Here is a 16,300-nt window from a genome sequence, read left to right as displayed (position 1 = left end):
GCTCAGAGTCTCATTAGCATACAGGAAAAAATAAAGGGCAAGTAAGATACAAACTCCCATGCCAGACCATACAGTCTTTCTTGTTTATAAAGTAACTTTTGGATAGTATTTAAAATCATTTTAAAATACTAACTTATATTATACATAAATGATACTATCAAATGTATTAAATACTCAGAGTATATTGGAGTCCTATATGTGGTCACAGTATTATTTTACTTTATTCATTATATAGCAAAGTGAGAAGTTGAGCAGAAAACTTCTATATAAATATTTGCTTATTTATTTATTTATTTATTTATTCTTTGAGGCAGGGTCTCTCTTTGTAGACCTGAGTATCCTGGAACTCAGTATCTTGACCTCAGAGTGAGGTCACTCTGTAGACCAGGCTGTCCTCAAACTCAAAGATCTGCCTGCCTTCGCCTCCCAAGTGCTGGGATTATTTTTTAAAATTAGCTTACAAGCTAGCACACTTCCCTACAGCATTTTCATGGATGGTTTTTATCGACCGTCTCCTTATCTCCTCCTTTAGCCTATCTTCTGACCCCTCACTGCATACCCTCCAAACACCCCCGCCCCCGGGGAGTTCCTCCTCCACCTTCATACTGAGCAGAATAAGGTAGAAAACCCCAGTCATTAGACACTGACACATCGACTGACTCAGTGACTTAGGTAAAGCACTGCTTGTACTACCCATCTGCCAGCCTGGCTTCACTGCACAGCTCAAATACCTGGCTGGTGCCCTTAACAACCTGCTCCTGCCACCGACTGCCGTTGCAGCATCTGGCTTGCCTGCACCACGTTATGGTTTTAGAGTCGAGATGAGAATACAACCTGGACTGAGGCCCTTCAGGAGCTGTCCTGGCTTCAGTCCACAGTGAGAGCGCCTCTCTTCCACCCTCACGAGTGTATCAGAGTGCTTATTCCAAAAGAACTCCTAAGTAGTATTCCATGTGCTCAGTTACCTTCCCCACCTACTGAATCAGGTCAGTAAGAAGGCTCAGTGGTCAGGGTCAGTGGATCCTGTATGAAAAGACATAGGATTGGGGAAGGCAGATAGGGCAATTTCTTTCTTCTTGCTTTGTTTCCTCTGGCATTGTTTGGCTGCTACCATGAGTACACACCATATAGTGTCATTGTAAACATTGCGGGATCTCCCCCACTAACCTCCAAAGCTCTCTTGTAGTCACCCAGGTGAAAAGCACAGTAGCCAATCCATAAGTTAGTGTCCTCTTCTTGCTCCCCAACATGGCGTTTGAACTTCACATTAAAATTTCATGAAAAAAAATACAAAAAAGGTTTTGTTAATAAAGACTTTGGGGTGTTTTGCTTTGTTTTGTAAAGGTATGCTGGGTTACTGTTAAACAACCAGAATGCTACTAGAAGCTGGACAACACACAGCTCAATTAAGCCACTTCTGACAGGCGTTGGCACAGTCATGTTCTAATTGGCATACAACTCCATTTTTCCCCAAGACATTCTGGATTTGTTTTTCTGTGTTTGCTAGCACCTTACTCCAGAAGTATGTGAGTTATCTAATAATTCTGGATGATGGCCCAAAACTATATAAAACATTTAGAGCCAAATAACCAAAGGTTAGAGGCCAAGCAATGATTCTAAGGTCCCAGGGCCACTCTCTGTACTAATGGGACTTAAATTCATGTCTGCCTCCACAGTTCAGGCTCCCACCACTGGGCTCTGCTGCATCCAATCTCACATGTCCATCTGCTTCTGTTAGTACACACACGCACACGCAAACAATCCATAAATCTTCTCTGAAGACAGGCCAAAAAAGCATTGTTAGCCTCAGGCTAGCTTACAGACTAGAAGAGCTAAAGATGTTAGATGATAGAAGACAGTCTTATTTGGGCCCATTATAAAATTTTAGGGGGCTGGAGAGGTGGCTCAGAGGTTAAAAGTACTGGGTGCTCTTCTAGAGGTCCTGAGTTCAATTCTCAGCAACCACATGGTGGCTCACAGCCATCTGTAATGAGATCTGGTGCCCTCTTCTGGTGTGTCAGAAGACAGTGACTGTGTGTTCACATTGAATGAATGAATGAATGAATGAATCTTTTTAAAAAGACTTAGAATTCCTTGGCTAAGACCCTCACCAAAACAACTTAGGGAAGTGGACACGAGTGTAAATGCCTAGCTGGACGTGATGCACATCCTTAATCCAAGCATGCAATAGGCAGAAACAGATGCATTTTATGAGTTCAAGACCTGACTGTTCTACATAGTAAGTTTAAGGCCTGCTTAAACAGAGATCTTGTCTCAAAGACAAACACAGGGCTTCTTTGGTTGTAAAGTGAGTTTCTTATATGGAGGTAATAGTATATAGATTGCAAGCAGGCCAGCCTTCAAGTCCCTGCCCAGACTTGCTTCAATATGAATGGTAACCTGGAATTTAGGCTAAACAAACCCTCACCTCCCCTAAGCTTTTTGTTTGCTGCACTGTTTTGGTTTTGCTTTGTTTTCATCTTTAATCATCTCAGTATTTTTATTTTTTTAATAAAAAAATTGTATTTACTTAGGAGGATTCAGAATGTCAAGAAAACAGTCACTTTTTTTTTTTTTGCAATTACAGAGTGGTATTCAGTTAACAGAACAGAACAACAAATATCTTCATATAAGCTGCATCAGAGACAACTGAAGATAAAGAAAAAAAGAGAAAAAAATAAATAAATAAACAAAACCAAACTGCTGTCCCCATATATAACTAATTTGTGTTGTGCACCAACAAGAACCTGCTTTACATTTCCATGCCAATTTACCACCCCCAGACTGTACCAGGCAAGGTAAGTGGCTATTGAGAATACCACCAGGACAGGGCTAGCTAAAGACACACTTGGTAGTGTGTTAACTATACAAAAAGACACTGTACAGTTTAAAAACAAATCTGACACAGCCTTTTTCTTTAAAAGGAGTTGTGTACAAGGGGTTAAATGCTTTATAGACAAGAAAAAAAAAACCTGCGCTAGAACCAACTTATTCATCATCATCATCTTTATCCTCATCTTCCTCTTCTTCATCCTCCTCGTCGTCTTCCTCTTCCTTCTTTTTCTTGCTCCTCTCAGCCTTGACCACCCCCTTTTTCGCTGCATCAGGTTTTCCTTTAGCTGTGTAGGCAGCTGTATCCTTCTCATACTTCTCCTTCAGCTTGGCGGCCATCTTCCCATAGGGCTGCTTGTCATCCGCGGCAGTGTTGTTCCAAATCTCTCCTCGTTTCTTTGCAATATCACCAATGGATAAGCCAGGATGCTCGCCTTTGATTTTTGGGTGTTACTCAGCACAGAACAAGAAGAAGGCCAAAGGGAGGCCTCTGGGGGCATTGGGGTCCTTGAACTTCTCTTTGGTCTCCCCTTTGTGGGATGTAGGTTTTCATTTCTCTTTCATGACGAGCCTTGTCAGCCTTTCCCATGCCTTCAAATTTCCCCTTCTCTTTAGCAGACATGGCCTTCCACTTCTCTGAGCCCTTCTTGGAGAACTCTGAGCAGTTGACAGAAGCATCCGGCTGCTTCTTCTTGTGCTCCTCCCAGCAGGTTTGCACAAAGAATGCATGTGAGGACATTTTGCCTCTCAGCTTCTTAGGATCTCCTTTGCCCATGTTCAGTTGATTTTCCTCCAAGAGGCACAGAGTTGCCCAGTGCCCAACTGGCTCTCACTTGCCCCAGCACTGTTTCTATGGAGCTCAATGTACTGCCGTATTTTTACTTTTAATTTGGTGTGTGCATACACTTGCTGCTCTTCATGAGGACCCAAGTTCACTTCTTAGAACTCTCCTAAGGCAGCTCACAACTTTATGTAACTCTAGGTCTAGGGCATCCAGTTCTTCTGGCCTCTGTGGGGATCTGCATTTGGGTGCACAGACCCACATGCAGACACAAACTAGACATAATTTTTTAATGTTTCAATATGAAAATGCAAGGGGAATACGTGTGGGTGGGAGGATTTATTTAATTTTATGTGCGCAAGTATTTTGTCTTCCTGTTTTGTCTTCATGTTTGTCTATGCACTATACGTGTTTCTAGTGTTGAGGGAAGCCAGAAAGCCTTAAATCCCCTGACATTTTAGTTACTAATGGCTGTGGGCAGGCATATGGGTGCTGGGAATTTAAGTCCTCTGGAAGAGCAGCCAGTGTTTTTAACTGTCGAGCCATCTCTCCAGTCCAAAATATTTTATGTTTTATCAGGTTCATAGTTAGCTTGGAGTTTGGAATGTGTCTGGTTATATTTGTCTGGATTACCCATAATGTGCTCACCTGTTCCAATAGCATAGCAATCAGCGTTCAACCCACCATTCACCAGACTTAGAAGTAAACCTTCTTTGGACATTACCTCCAATAGGGTAATAGCGCCAGTGAAATCTCTTTGCGAAAGTAGATCCTCTAGTTTTGGAATCTTCCTCCCTTTCTTCTTTCTTTTGTCAGTGTGTGGTGACTCCCCACCCACAGCGGGTTTGGCCCTTGAAAGCATCTGTAAAACAAATAGCAAAGACTTCTATCAAAAACCAGTTTTAAACTGAGAGTAACAGCTCTCAGTCAGCTCTATAATCCCATCCTTACCATCAAACCTAGGAAGTCTGTTCAGATTCGCATTTTACTAAAAGGACCCAGAAGGGTCTGAAGGGGAACCGAAATAGCTACTTCGAACAACTTTATCCATAACAAACACTCACGCAACTTATACATCATCTCGGCTTTCCATTTTTCCCAGTTCACAATCTAGTATCTGGAAATGAAGAAGCAGGAGGGAAGAGAACATAGGGGTATATTTCTTCGCATCTCTCCCTATTCCCTGTAGAAACACTGGAGGGATAAGGGTTGCCCTCTAGAGACACACCTAGATTCTATACAATAGTGTGTTGAGAGCTCTAAGACCAAGTACAAACCTATTGGAAATCCCCCACCCTTACTATTCAGAGCCACTAACCATCTTGGCGTTGGTCCTGTGAGCCCCCGGCTGAAGATAGTCTGCAAAAGCTGTGCTTCGGCGAGTTGCCACATCCACACAGAGAGCTCCGTCTCCACGGCAACGCCGCCGGGAGGCTGGTCCTTCCGAGAGAAGAGCTCGCCCGGGCACCAGTGCACCCAGCTTCTTGGTTCCCTGTGTTTCCGAAGCTGAGAGAATAGATGTTTCTCTCAAGGGAGCTGATCCTTGTTCTTTGTGCTGAGGAGGAAAATGTGGTTGTGTCTCTGCTTAGGAATGTAGCTTAGGAAAAGGCGACTTAGAATTACTATTACAACTAGGAAGTATATTTCAAATGCAAGTTTCTTGGGAAGGTAATTTTCAAGGACCACTTCCGTTTTGCCTTGGTTGAGGATGACAGCAGCCCGGCTGCCTGGTACTTTGTCTCTGTTTTCTGCTGATACCTGCTGAACCAAAAGATAGTTTGGAGGCAGAAGTGATACCAAAATATTTCTTCGAGACAATGTTAATCCAAAATATGGGAGGAGAAAGACCACCACCACTAATAATGTGACCAAATTAATTAAAGCAAGATTTTTTATTCCTTTACACAGGCTGCCTCTCTCTAAGGCCAGTTTGGAGAGATCAGCATTGGATGTGAGAAAACAAGGTTTTATAGAGCTTAGGGGTGGGGTGTCGAAATGGGGAAAAATAGGAGTGAGGGGTGTTACAGAAACTGAACATAACGATAACAAGTAATAACAAGTTAGTCCAAACTACCTCTTGAAACAGTCGTAGCAGCCACAACAAGGTAGTCATATAACCTTTTGGAACAAAGACAGGGTTGCAGGATGGTTCTAAACAACTTTTAGAAACAAAGACATGACCGCCATTCCTGGGACAGGCAGTACAGAACCATTTGAAGTTAAGGCTATAGGAGAAGTATAGCCTAATCTTTGAGAAACAGAGGTTTAATCATGAACAGGAATGAGCCTACTTTGTCAGTTACTATAAGGTGACTTCTTTTTTATTTTAATGAATTTATTTATTATATATGGGTACACTGTAGCTGTCTTCAGACACACCAGAAGAGGGCATCAGATCCCATTACAGATAGTTGTGAGCCACCATGTAGTTGCTGGGATTTGAACTCAGGACCTCTGGAAGAGCAGACAGTGCTCTTAACCACTGAGCCTTCTCTACAGCCCCTATAAAGTGACTTCTGTTTGTCTTGCTTTGCTTTGCTTTTTGTTTTGTTTTTCAAGATAGGGTTTCTTTGTGTAACATCCCTGTCTGTCCGGGAACTCTCTTTGTACGCCAGGCTGGCCTGGAACCCACAGAGATCTGCCTGCCTCTGCCTACTAAGTGCTGGTATTAAAGGTGTGTGCCACCATGCCGGGTTATAAATTGGCTTTTAAGTCTAAGACGGAGGCAGCCTGGTTTTTCAACACACCTGCACACAATTAGAAACTGTAAAAATGCATGCACAATTAAAGCAAGAATGGAGTATTTACTCCAGACCATCGTTAATTTAGCTGCAAAAAAATATTTTTAAATACTAGAATTGTGGAATGTTGGAGCTAGAAGGGACCTTAAAGGACACTTTTAGAATGAGCAGATCCACTAAAGGCCTAAAATTTTAACAACTTGGGTGAAGTTGTGTAATTGTTACATAGTTAAATAGCCCTTTTGGAGACTCACTGTACTATAAATGTATGAAGGGACATGTGACATCTTCTTTTTCTTTTTTTTTTTTTTTTTTTTTTTTTTTCCGGAGCTGGGGACCGAACCCAGGGCCTTGCTAGGGCCTTGCTCCTGCTAGGCAAGCGCTCTACCGCTGAGCTAAATCCCCAACCCCATGTGACATCTTCGATTCCTTCACATAGTCATCTCTCTCCAGCCTTCGTGTCTCTTCTCACATCAGCAATCCGTTGGTGAGCGAATGACTTCTGTCTTTACATATACACTTTTGTATATACACAAACAAATTGGTATGCAGAGAGGTATGGAAAGGCCAGTATGTACACTTTAAAGATGCCCAGATGGACCAGCACTCCACTTAAAATTCTTTTGTTTCCAAATCTTAGAAATATTCCTATTTTCAATAAAAATCTCCAAAAAAGTATTTTAGTTGCTTTTTATAGTGTGACATAGGTGACAGATCCCTTAGTTGTGACAGTCAAATAATTATAACATAATCTTTTAAAAGTACAACTCAGTATATTTTAGAGTATTCACAACACTATATTTCTTTTTAGTCTTAAATTCTGGATCATCCCAGGAAGCAATCTTACAATGGTGCTGTAGAAATGGCTCAGCCATTAAGAGCACTGATTGCTCTTCCAGAGGTCCTGAGTTCAATTCCTAGCAACCACATGGTGGCTCACAACCATCTGTAATGTTATCTGATGCTCTCTTCTTGTATGTGGGTGTACACGCAGGTAGAGCACTCATATACATAAATAAATAAATCTTTCTTAAGAAATCAAAGAAACCCTACAATGCATAGCAGACATTCATCACTTTGCATTCTCACTCTCTCACTCTCTCTAGACCATTCATCTGTTTTCTGTCCCTGGTAGTTTGACTGTGCTGAACATTTCATAGAAATGAAACCATACAAAGAAGAACCATGTTCCATATGTCCAAATATTGACAATCAGCCCAGAAAAATTATTAGCTAAAATGTTTTATCATCGGGGTTGAGGATTTAGCTCAGTGGTAGAGCGCTTGCCTAGCGAGCCCAAGGCCCTGAGTTCAGTCCCCAGCTCCGAAAAAAAAATGTTTTATCATCTATCTTGACAAATACAACAAAATATAGAAGTTTGGGCTCTAGTTTAGAAATATCAGAATTCTTTGATAGGTGGGGCACTGCACAATTCTCAGCCTTCAACTCTCCACACCCCAAGCTGTAATATGCACTAAAAGGGCTTTGTGCATCACTGTGGACCCTTGAGGAGTCAACAAATTCAGACTCTAGGCATCCACTTATCCTAGAAGTTGTTATACTCTTATATATCCCTCTAGGGTTCCTCAGACCCGGGGCAGAGCCCTTCTCAAGCATGCAGACTAGACGTTGCATGGGTAGGTTCAGTGTTCTAAGCATCTTGCTATAAAGGAGGGAGTACAAGACCTCAGCACTATAGATTCTAAGTAGTTTTGCAAACAGTGAGCATAGGACACAGAGCAGAGGCCTCTCTTGCTATGGTCTAAAGTTCGTGTTATTGATAATACTGTATGCCACTCTGTTGAATTTACTAAATTAGCTGAAATGATCCCTGATTTCTGAAAGGTTGTGGTATTTCTTTAAGTCTCTGCACCCTTGCAGAGGCTGTTTAAGATATGTTTTAGTTATAACGGACAGAAGACGGCCCTACGTGTACTGGAAAAGTTATTTTTCCCAACGACAGCTGTAAGGATCACACCTGGTGTTACAAAATGTGACAACGTCAGCACAGGAAAGCAGATTACTGGGCGAGAGACAAAGTCAGGGTTTGCAGTTTTGTTATGGTTGGGAGAATACGGCAGTTTCTAAGGAGCTGTGTTACATGTCTAGACTGTGGGGAAGGTTGTGTGAATGTGTAACATTACCCAAAAAGTGTCCAGTTAACGCCAGTTGAGTATATCTGGAGACATAAACTGCATCCCATGAAATCTGATTTTGATTCTTTAAATGGTAATCTAGTTTTGAGCCCGAGGCAGTATTATCTTTTATTTTCTAGATTTATTATATATATATATATATATATATATGAATACACTGTAGCTGTCTTCAGACACACCCGAAGAGGGCCTCAATCTCATTACAGATGGTTGTGAGCCACCATGTGGTTGCTAGGAATTGAAGTTAGGACCTCTGGAAGAGCAGCAGGGCTCTGAACCACTGAGCCATCTCTCCAGCCACTCAAGGCAGTATTCATTTAAAGATTATTTATTTTGATTTTGTGTGTGTGTGTGTGTGTGTGTGCGCGCGCGCGCGCGCGCCTGTGTTTGTCTATGCAAGTGGCCACAGACACTACAAGAGGGTGTTGGACTCCCTAGATCTGGGATTACAGGCAGTCTTGAAATGCCTGATATGTGTTCTGGGAACTAAACCCTGCTCCTCTATAAGAACAGCATGTGCTCCTAACCACTGAGCCATCTCTCTGACTCTACAATAGGGTGTGCTTGAAACTTTATCTGTCCAGTTTTACCCCGATGCAGACTGACAACATCTGTGGTTCTCAGAATCCACTGTGGAAATTATGTCTCTGTTCTTGACAGAGCTTTGAGCTGCTGGGAGAATGTTAAGACACTGAAGAGTTTTGATCAGGCCTGGAAGGGACAGGAGGCTGAACTCAGCATTAGAACATTTGCCTAGCATGTGTGAGGCCCATAGTTTGATCCCCGGCACAGAAAAAAAAATAAGTTTGTACATTTCTCAGTACAGTATACTGGCTGGTTTTGTGTGTCAACTAGACACAAGCTGAAGTTATCACAGAGAAAGGAGCCTCAGTTGAGGAAATGCCTCCATGAGACCCAGCTGTAAGGCATTTTCTAAACTAGTGATAAAGGCAGACAGGACCCATTGAGGGTGGTGCCATCCCTGGGCTGGTGGTCTTGGGTTCTATAAGAGAGCAAGCTGAGCAAGCCAGGAGAAGCAAGCCAGTAAGAAACATCCCTCTATGGCCTCTGCATCAGCTCCTGCTTCCTGACCTGCTTGAGTTCCAGTCCTGACTTCCTTTGGTAATAAACAGCAATGTGGAAGTGTAAGCTGAATAAACCCTTTCCTCCCCAACTTGTCTCTTGGTCATAATGTTTGTGCAGGAATAGAAACCCTGACTAAGACAGTTGGCTTTTCTTAAAAGGAAAAAGAAAATCTCTTGAAAAGAAACCTCCATGTTTCCAAGCAGGGCAGTGGAAAGTAATCACAGCACCCAGAAGGAAAGAAAAGCCAAGTGGATTTCTGTGCATTTGAGGCCAGTGTGGCCTACAGAGTGAGTTCTAGGATAGCCAGGGCTACACAGTGAAACACTGTATCAAAAACCAAACAAGTTGGGTGCTGGTGGTGTGCAACTTTAATGCCAGCACTGGGGAGGCAGAGGCAGGCAGATCTCTAAGTTTGAGACCAGCCTGGTCTACAGAGGACAGCCAGGGCTACACATAGAAATCCTTTCTCGGGGTTGGGGATTTAGCTCAGTGGTAGAGCGTTTGCCTAGCAAGTGCAAGGCCCTGGGTTCAGTTCCCAGCTCCGAAAAAAAAAAAAAGAAAGAAAGAAAGAAATCCTTTCTCAAAAGAATAAACAAACACACAAACAAACAAAAAAATCCAACCACACAAAACAGAAATTTCTATGTTTCCATTATAGACAACAGTAATTTGTAATCTATTTAAGTGTTCTAAGCTTTTGCATTTTGTTCACTAGATTTATAAATATTTGTCAAAACAAATGTTTTGGGCTGAGGAAATGGCTCAGTTGTTAAAGTTCTTGTCCCACAAGAATAAGGACCCAAATTCTCGGATCTCCAGGGCCCACACAACAGACATGGTGTAGTGTTTCACCTCTGTGATCCAAGTGCTGGAGAGGTAAAGAACAGCGGACCCCACTCCATCTAGATGACCTGGTGAGTGCTGGTCAGGAACAGATGACATGTGTGCTGATGTCAGGGACAGATCTGTGCAGTTGATTCACTCTTACTTTCATGTGGGTTCTGGTGACTGGACTCAGGTTGTTAGGACATTGCTCCTTTTTCTGGGTGAATCCCACCCCATCCTGTGAACAGGCACACTTTACTTACATTTTCACATTATTTAAAACATTGATGCCTAGTAAGTTTTCAGAGCTTGGTGTTCCCCTTAGCCTCACACTCAGTGATCTGGGGGTTTGCAGCACAGCATCAATCCTGTTCTGTCTTGTGATGGATTGAAAGAAGATACCAAACCGTGAGCAACTTCCTAGATCAACGGTTCTTAAACTGTGGGTTGTGATCATCCGAAGACATATTTCCAATGGTCTTGGGAACTGAGACACTGCTCAATAGCCAAATTATAGTTATGAAGTAGCAATGGTGATAACTTTATGCTCTGGGGTCAGCACAACATGAGGAACTGTATTAAAGGGTCACAGCATTGGGAAGGTTGAGAACCACTGTCCTAGATGTAGCATGCCACTGGCCCTGCCTTTGCCTGCAATTCTCATTTCTATTATGACTTTCTACACATTAGTTTTTATTTCATCACTACTTACTTTATCAATGAAAAGCACTGGTTTTATGAGTTATCAAGAAAACATGGGGTTGGGGATTTAGTTCAGTGGTAGAGCGCTTGCCTAGGAAGCGCAAGGTCCTGGGTTCGGCCCCCAGCTCCGAAAAAAAGAAAAGAAAAAAAAAAGAAAAGAAAAGAAAACACGTGGAGCTGGAGAGATGGCTCAGTGGTTAAGAGCACTGACTGACCTTCCAGAGGTCCTGAGTTCAATTCCCAGAAACCACAACCATCTGTAATTTTGATGCTAATTCCACTGCCCCTTGGACAGCTGCCTAGTCACGTACTCAGGAATCAGGTGACTTCACCAAAAACTTCTCCCCTATTGAATTTGTAAAATACAGGGGCAGGTACAGGATAGAAGGAGGCCTGTCATTGGAGGAGAAGGAAGGATGGGTGGGAGAGAAGTTTGAAGGAAGAGGAGGAGACTGGGAGAGAGAGGAGAAGAGACAGGAGGGAGAGAGAGCGAGAAACTGTGGCAGGATGATGGAGGCCGAAGTTAAGATTCCACTCTGTGTATTTACAGGTTGTTATTAATGTTCTCAAGGGATGGATGGTACCGGGCTTTGTATGTTTAATTGGGCAATTATATCTTACCAATTGGGTCTAAAATTATTGTGTTGTGTGTTCTTTTATGTGACAGTTTAGTGTAGGAAAGTATGTGGTGTCAAGAGACACTGGGCCACCGTGCAGTTGGGATGTGTTTCCGCCAAGATATCTAGCAGATATCTTGGGGCACTGTGGTGCTGGACCCAGCGAGGTAAAAGACAACAATACTTTTTTTTATTTTTTATAAGTTTACAACAGTAATGGAATCTGATGCAGTGTACAGTGTGCAATATACATAAAATAAATAAATATTTTTTAAAAGGAAAGAAAAATGTGCATTAAATCAGAAGGCAAGGGCTGGAGAGATGACTCAATGGTTAAGAGCACTGACTGCTCTTCCAGACTTCAATTCCCAACAACCACATGGTGGCTCACAACCATCTGTGGGATCTGATGCCGCATTATGGTGTGTCTGAAGACAACTACAGTCATATATATGACAACTACTCATCATATATATTAAATAAATAAATAAATAAATAAATAAATAAATAAAATCTTTTTTTTGGCCTTACCTTTTAATAAAATCTTTTTAAAAAAAAAATCACAAGGCAACACTGCTACACAATCCCAAAGTTGTCACAGTCGAGCTGTGAGCCAATGTCTTGACTCAGGCTGAACATCTCCTTTCCAAGTGGTTCATCCACATACTGGACAACTTAGCACTGATTGTTGGTGGGAGAGCTTAATTAGAGGTAGGGAGCAAAGAGGAAGCCCACAATGTTTTCATTTTAGGAGTCACTGTGTCATTTCAGATTACTGAGGTCACTCCTATGCAACTTGGAAGGAGACCACAGTCACTTGCAGACAAAACTCACTGGGAGCCAACTGGCTACTTGCGCTAGGCAGTTGTCATCAAGTTAATCCCACCCAAGGACGTCATCATCCCCATTTCTTCTGCTTTCAAACTAAGGCATAGAGAGTAGTGCTGCTGAGAGGGGGGCATGCAGCCTGAAGTTCCTCATTTCAACTCCAACAAGAAAGTCTAAATCTGTACTGAGAGAATGACTGGCCCTTCTCTGTGGTTAGAGCTTTGCTCTCTAGTTAACCATGTTTCATTAGCTAGGGAAAATTCCTGGCCATCCCCTGCTTCTGTCCTCTCCGTCACCTGATCATGTGACTAATGCCTCTCCCAACTCCTTTACCTCAGTGGAACATCTGTTTGGCGTGGACTTTGGACATTCCATCTGCCTCCACCCAGTTATGTGTGCACTTTTGATTTCTGTGACTTAGCTGACTCATCGGTCTGGGTGTCTGCTTCCTTCTGATTGGTCGTTTAGCTGATTCCTATTGCTCTCTATTCCAGTATGTCCTCACACCTCCAGTTTTGCGCTCCTCACAGATTTACCAGAAAAACATGTTAAACAATGAAGAACAGGGGCTGGAGAGATGGCTCAGCAGTTAATACCACTGGCTGTTCTTCCAAAGGTTCTGAGTTCAATTCTCAGCAACCACATGGTGGCTCATGACCACTTATAAAGAGCACTCATAAATAAAGAAAATAAACTTAAAAAATAAACAAGGACAATGAAGAACAACAACTAAAACCCCAAGAATAATAGACAAAAATCAAGAGCAATGAAACAGCAAACTCGGGTTGGGGATCCAGCTCAGTGGTAGAGCGCTTGCCTAGCAAGGGAAAGGCCCCGGGTTCGGTCCTCAGCTCTGGAAAAAAAAGAAAGAAAGAAAGAAAGAAAGAGAGAGAGAGAGAGAGAGAGAGAGAGAGAGAGAGAGAGAGAGAAAGAAAGAGCAAACTCTAGTGTTCTGAGAAAAAAAAATCCCCTTCCTTTCCCTTCCCTTGTCAGCCCCCTGGAATGAGTAATCTACATTCGATAATTCTCCTTCTTGACTATACACATTTTGATTGGCAAGCTTACCCATCCAAGAAAACTATGCATTAAGCTGGAATATAATGTTGAATATAAGAATATTTGTTGATTTAACAACTCATGCTCAGAGCACCAGGTTCACTATCCTGGCAAGTCCACTGCTTGGATAGTTCCCCAAAGCTGGAGCTTGAGAAAATGAATATACATACAGACTGCAGAAGAGAGAAACGAAATAGTCATATTTGAAATAAATATACTACTTTAGCCCAGGATAGCCATCTGAAGGTTGTACGCTACAGCGTGGCTCAGAGGAACTACATTCATGGAGGCTGTCGGAAATACACTAAGGGGAGGTACGCCAGGGTCCCTAAGTTCAGTGGTCTGCGCAGTCAGCTATGTGGGAGTCTGGATAGGAAGGAGTAGTGGGGAATTCAAGGCCAGCTTGGGCAGCACAGTAAAAATCAAGAGAGAGCAAACAACCCTCCAGAGACCCATTGCTGATTTTCCCAGTGGGACATAACTGATGGGCTGTGGAGCTGTCTTCAGAGTTGACTCCTGACAGCAGCAGCAAGGATTCTAGGATCTCTAGGATTGTAGCTAATCCCAGGCACTTGACAGCAAGAGCTGGAGAACCATAATAACAAAGCATATCGTAGGAGACGAGAGGCTGGAGAGATGGCTCAGCGATTAAGAGCACTGGCTGCTCTTCCAGAGGTCATGAGTTCAATTCCCAGCAACCACATGGTGGCTCACAACCATCTGTAATGAGATCTGGTGCCCTCTTCTGGCCTGCAGTCACATATGCAGGCAGAATGCTGTACATAAAATAAATAAATCTTTTTAAAAAGGGCACGCTCTGCTCTGTAAAGAACTTGGGGATTGTAACAGAACAGTTTCCCAAGGAAGAAAAGAGATAGATGGTCCACAGTGTGCAGTTTAGTACAGGCCCTCAGTAAAAAAAAAAGGGGGGGGGGCGGGAGTAAGCTAGGTGGTGGTGGCACGTGCTTTTAATCCTGGTGGAGGCAGGCAGTTCTCTGTGAACTGGAAGCCAGCTGGTCAACAGAGCTGGTTCTAGGTCAGCCAGAGCTAAGCAGTGATATTCTAGCTCAAAAAAAAAAATGAGATGGGGGTGGGGTGAGGAGGGTTTAAAACCAGTGGCATGAGTTGGGCATTTAGCTCAGTGGTAGAGCGCTTGCCTAGCAAGCACAAGGCCCTGGGTTCGGTCCCCAGCTCCAAAAAAAAGAAAAAAACAAAAAACAAAAAACAACAACAACAAAAAAAAAACAGTGGCATGTATCTTCAATTTCAGCACTCAGGAGTCAGAGGTAGGGGAAGTCTCTCTTGAGTTTGAGGCCAGCCTGGTCTACATAGAGTTCTAGGATGGCTGGAGCTACACAGAGAATCCCTGTCTATAAGGAGCAGGGGGATGGTGAATAAGGAGAGATATATTGACGGCACAGGCCTACAACATGATGTATGAGCAGACAACGTTGACACGCTCACTCAAGGAGAAATCACAATTATTTGTTTACTAAAACTGTGTTCAGTTTCAGACTGACTGAGCTGAAGAGATGACCATGCCCACTGTGGGAACAACTCTAATATTCCACGATGTACTATGATAATTCTACCAATTCTCTTCCCCTTGTCACCAATAACACTAGAATTGTTATACGGTATAGGGACACAACTCCACAGGACAGCTTTTTAGAGACTTCTACCTAGGGGAAAACTGGACTTCAACAAAGAAATGAATTTCAAGGTGGATTTATTGAAAGCAGAAAGAAAGGTGTTTCAAGAGAGTAAAACATACCTGTAGGCTTAGATTTTGCAAAAACTCCTTTAATAAGAGTTCTTTTATATATGTATATCATTTATTTTGCCTGCATGCATGTCTGTGTGAGGATGTTGGATCCCTTGCAATTGGAGTTACAGACAACTGTGAACTGCCATGTGGGTAGAAAGAATTGAATCTGGGTCCTCTGGAAAAACAAGTTAGTGCTCTTTATTTTATTTTATTTTATTTTATTTTATTTTATTTTATTTAGCGTGTGAGTGCTCTGCTGCATATATATGTATATGCCTGAAGAGGGCATAACTGAACCCAGGACCTCTGGTAGAGCAGCCAGTGCTCTTGAATGCCGAACCATCTCACTAGCCCCTAATAAGAGTTCTTAAACTCTGTCATGGTTTGAATATGCTTGGCCCAAGGACTGGCACTATTTGGAGGTGTGGCTTTGTTGGAGTAGGTGTGTCACTGTGGGCGTGGGCTTTGAGAACCCTCATCCTAGCTGCCTGGAAGTCAATATTCTGCTAGCAGCCTTTAGATGAAGATGTAGAACTCTCATCTCTCCCTGCTCTACGCCTGCCTAGACACTGCCATGCTCCCAAATCCATAATATACTGAACCTCTGAACCTGTAAGCCAGCCCAATTAAATTCCCTTCTAAGAGTTGCCTTGGTCATGGTTTTTGTTCACAGCAGTAAAACCCTAACTAAGACACTCTTTAACACCTCAGAGATAGTTTAATAGGGCAAAAGGAGATGGAGACCTGTTTAGAAATAGTTCTTTGGGGTTGGGGATTTAGCTCAGTGGTAGAGCACTTGCCTAGCAAGTGCAAGGCCCTGGGTTCGATCCCCAGCTCTGAAAAAAAGAAAAAAGAAAAAAAAAAAAGAAATAGTTCTTTGGGGCGATTCCCATCTTTTTTGTCAGGAT

At 42.7% G+C, this 16,300-nt stretch overlaps 1 protein-coding gene and 2 pseudogenes across 3 annotated transcripts in view; 1 reads left to right on the top strand and 2 right to left on the bottom strand.

Moving 5' to 3' along the window:
• The window catches only part of Ift56 (intraflagellar transport 56), a 57,965-nt gene extending 52,876 nt beyond the window's left edge, over window positions 1-5,089 (bottom strand). For 2 of the 3 annotated variants that reach the window (XR_010065692.1, XM_006236330.4), the window contains exons 1-3: window positions 4,932-5,089; window positions 4,338-4,475; window positions 1,168-1,260 (exon numbers count right to left, since the gene is read on the bottom strand). Coding sequence is in view for 2 of the 3 variants with exons in the window: in XM_006236330.4 (XP_006236392.1) it covers window positions 1,168-1,260; window positions 4,338-4,475; window positions 4,932-4,934 (234 nt within the window). In the remaining variant the exon portion in view is untranslated. The remainder of the gene's footprint in view (window positions 1-1,167; window positions 1,261-4,337; window positions 4,476-4,931) is intronic. The other variant, NM_001025045.2, reaches the window with a different exon arrangement.
• On the bottom strand, window positions 1,348-4,331 carry LOC108350693 (high mobility group protein B1 pseudogene; annotated as a pseudogene).
• The window catches only part of Hmgb1-ps18 (high-mobility group box 1, pseudogene 18), a 600,236-nt pseudogene continuing 587,478 nt past the window's right edge, over window positions 3,543-16,300 (top strand).

The sequence above is a fragment of the Rattus norvegicus genome, chromosome 4 (assembly GCF_036323735.1).
Source record: "Rattus norvegicus strain BN/NHsdMcwi chromosome 4, GRCr8, whole genome shotgun sequence".
Taxonomy (NCBI): domain Eukaryota; kingdom Metazoa; phylum Chordata; class Mammalia; order Rodentia; family Muridae; genus Rattus; species Rattus norvegicus.
The sequence above is the reverse complement of the archived record's forward strand: the minus strand, read 5'-3'. Positions and strand labels throughout refer to the sequence as shown.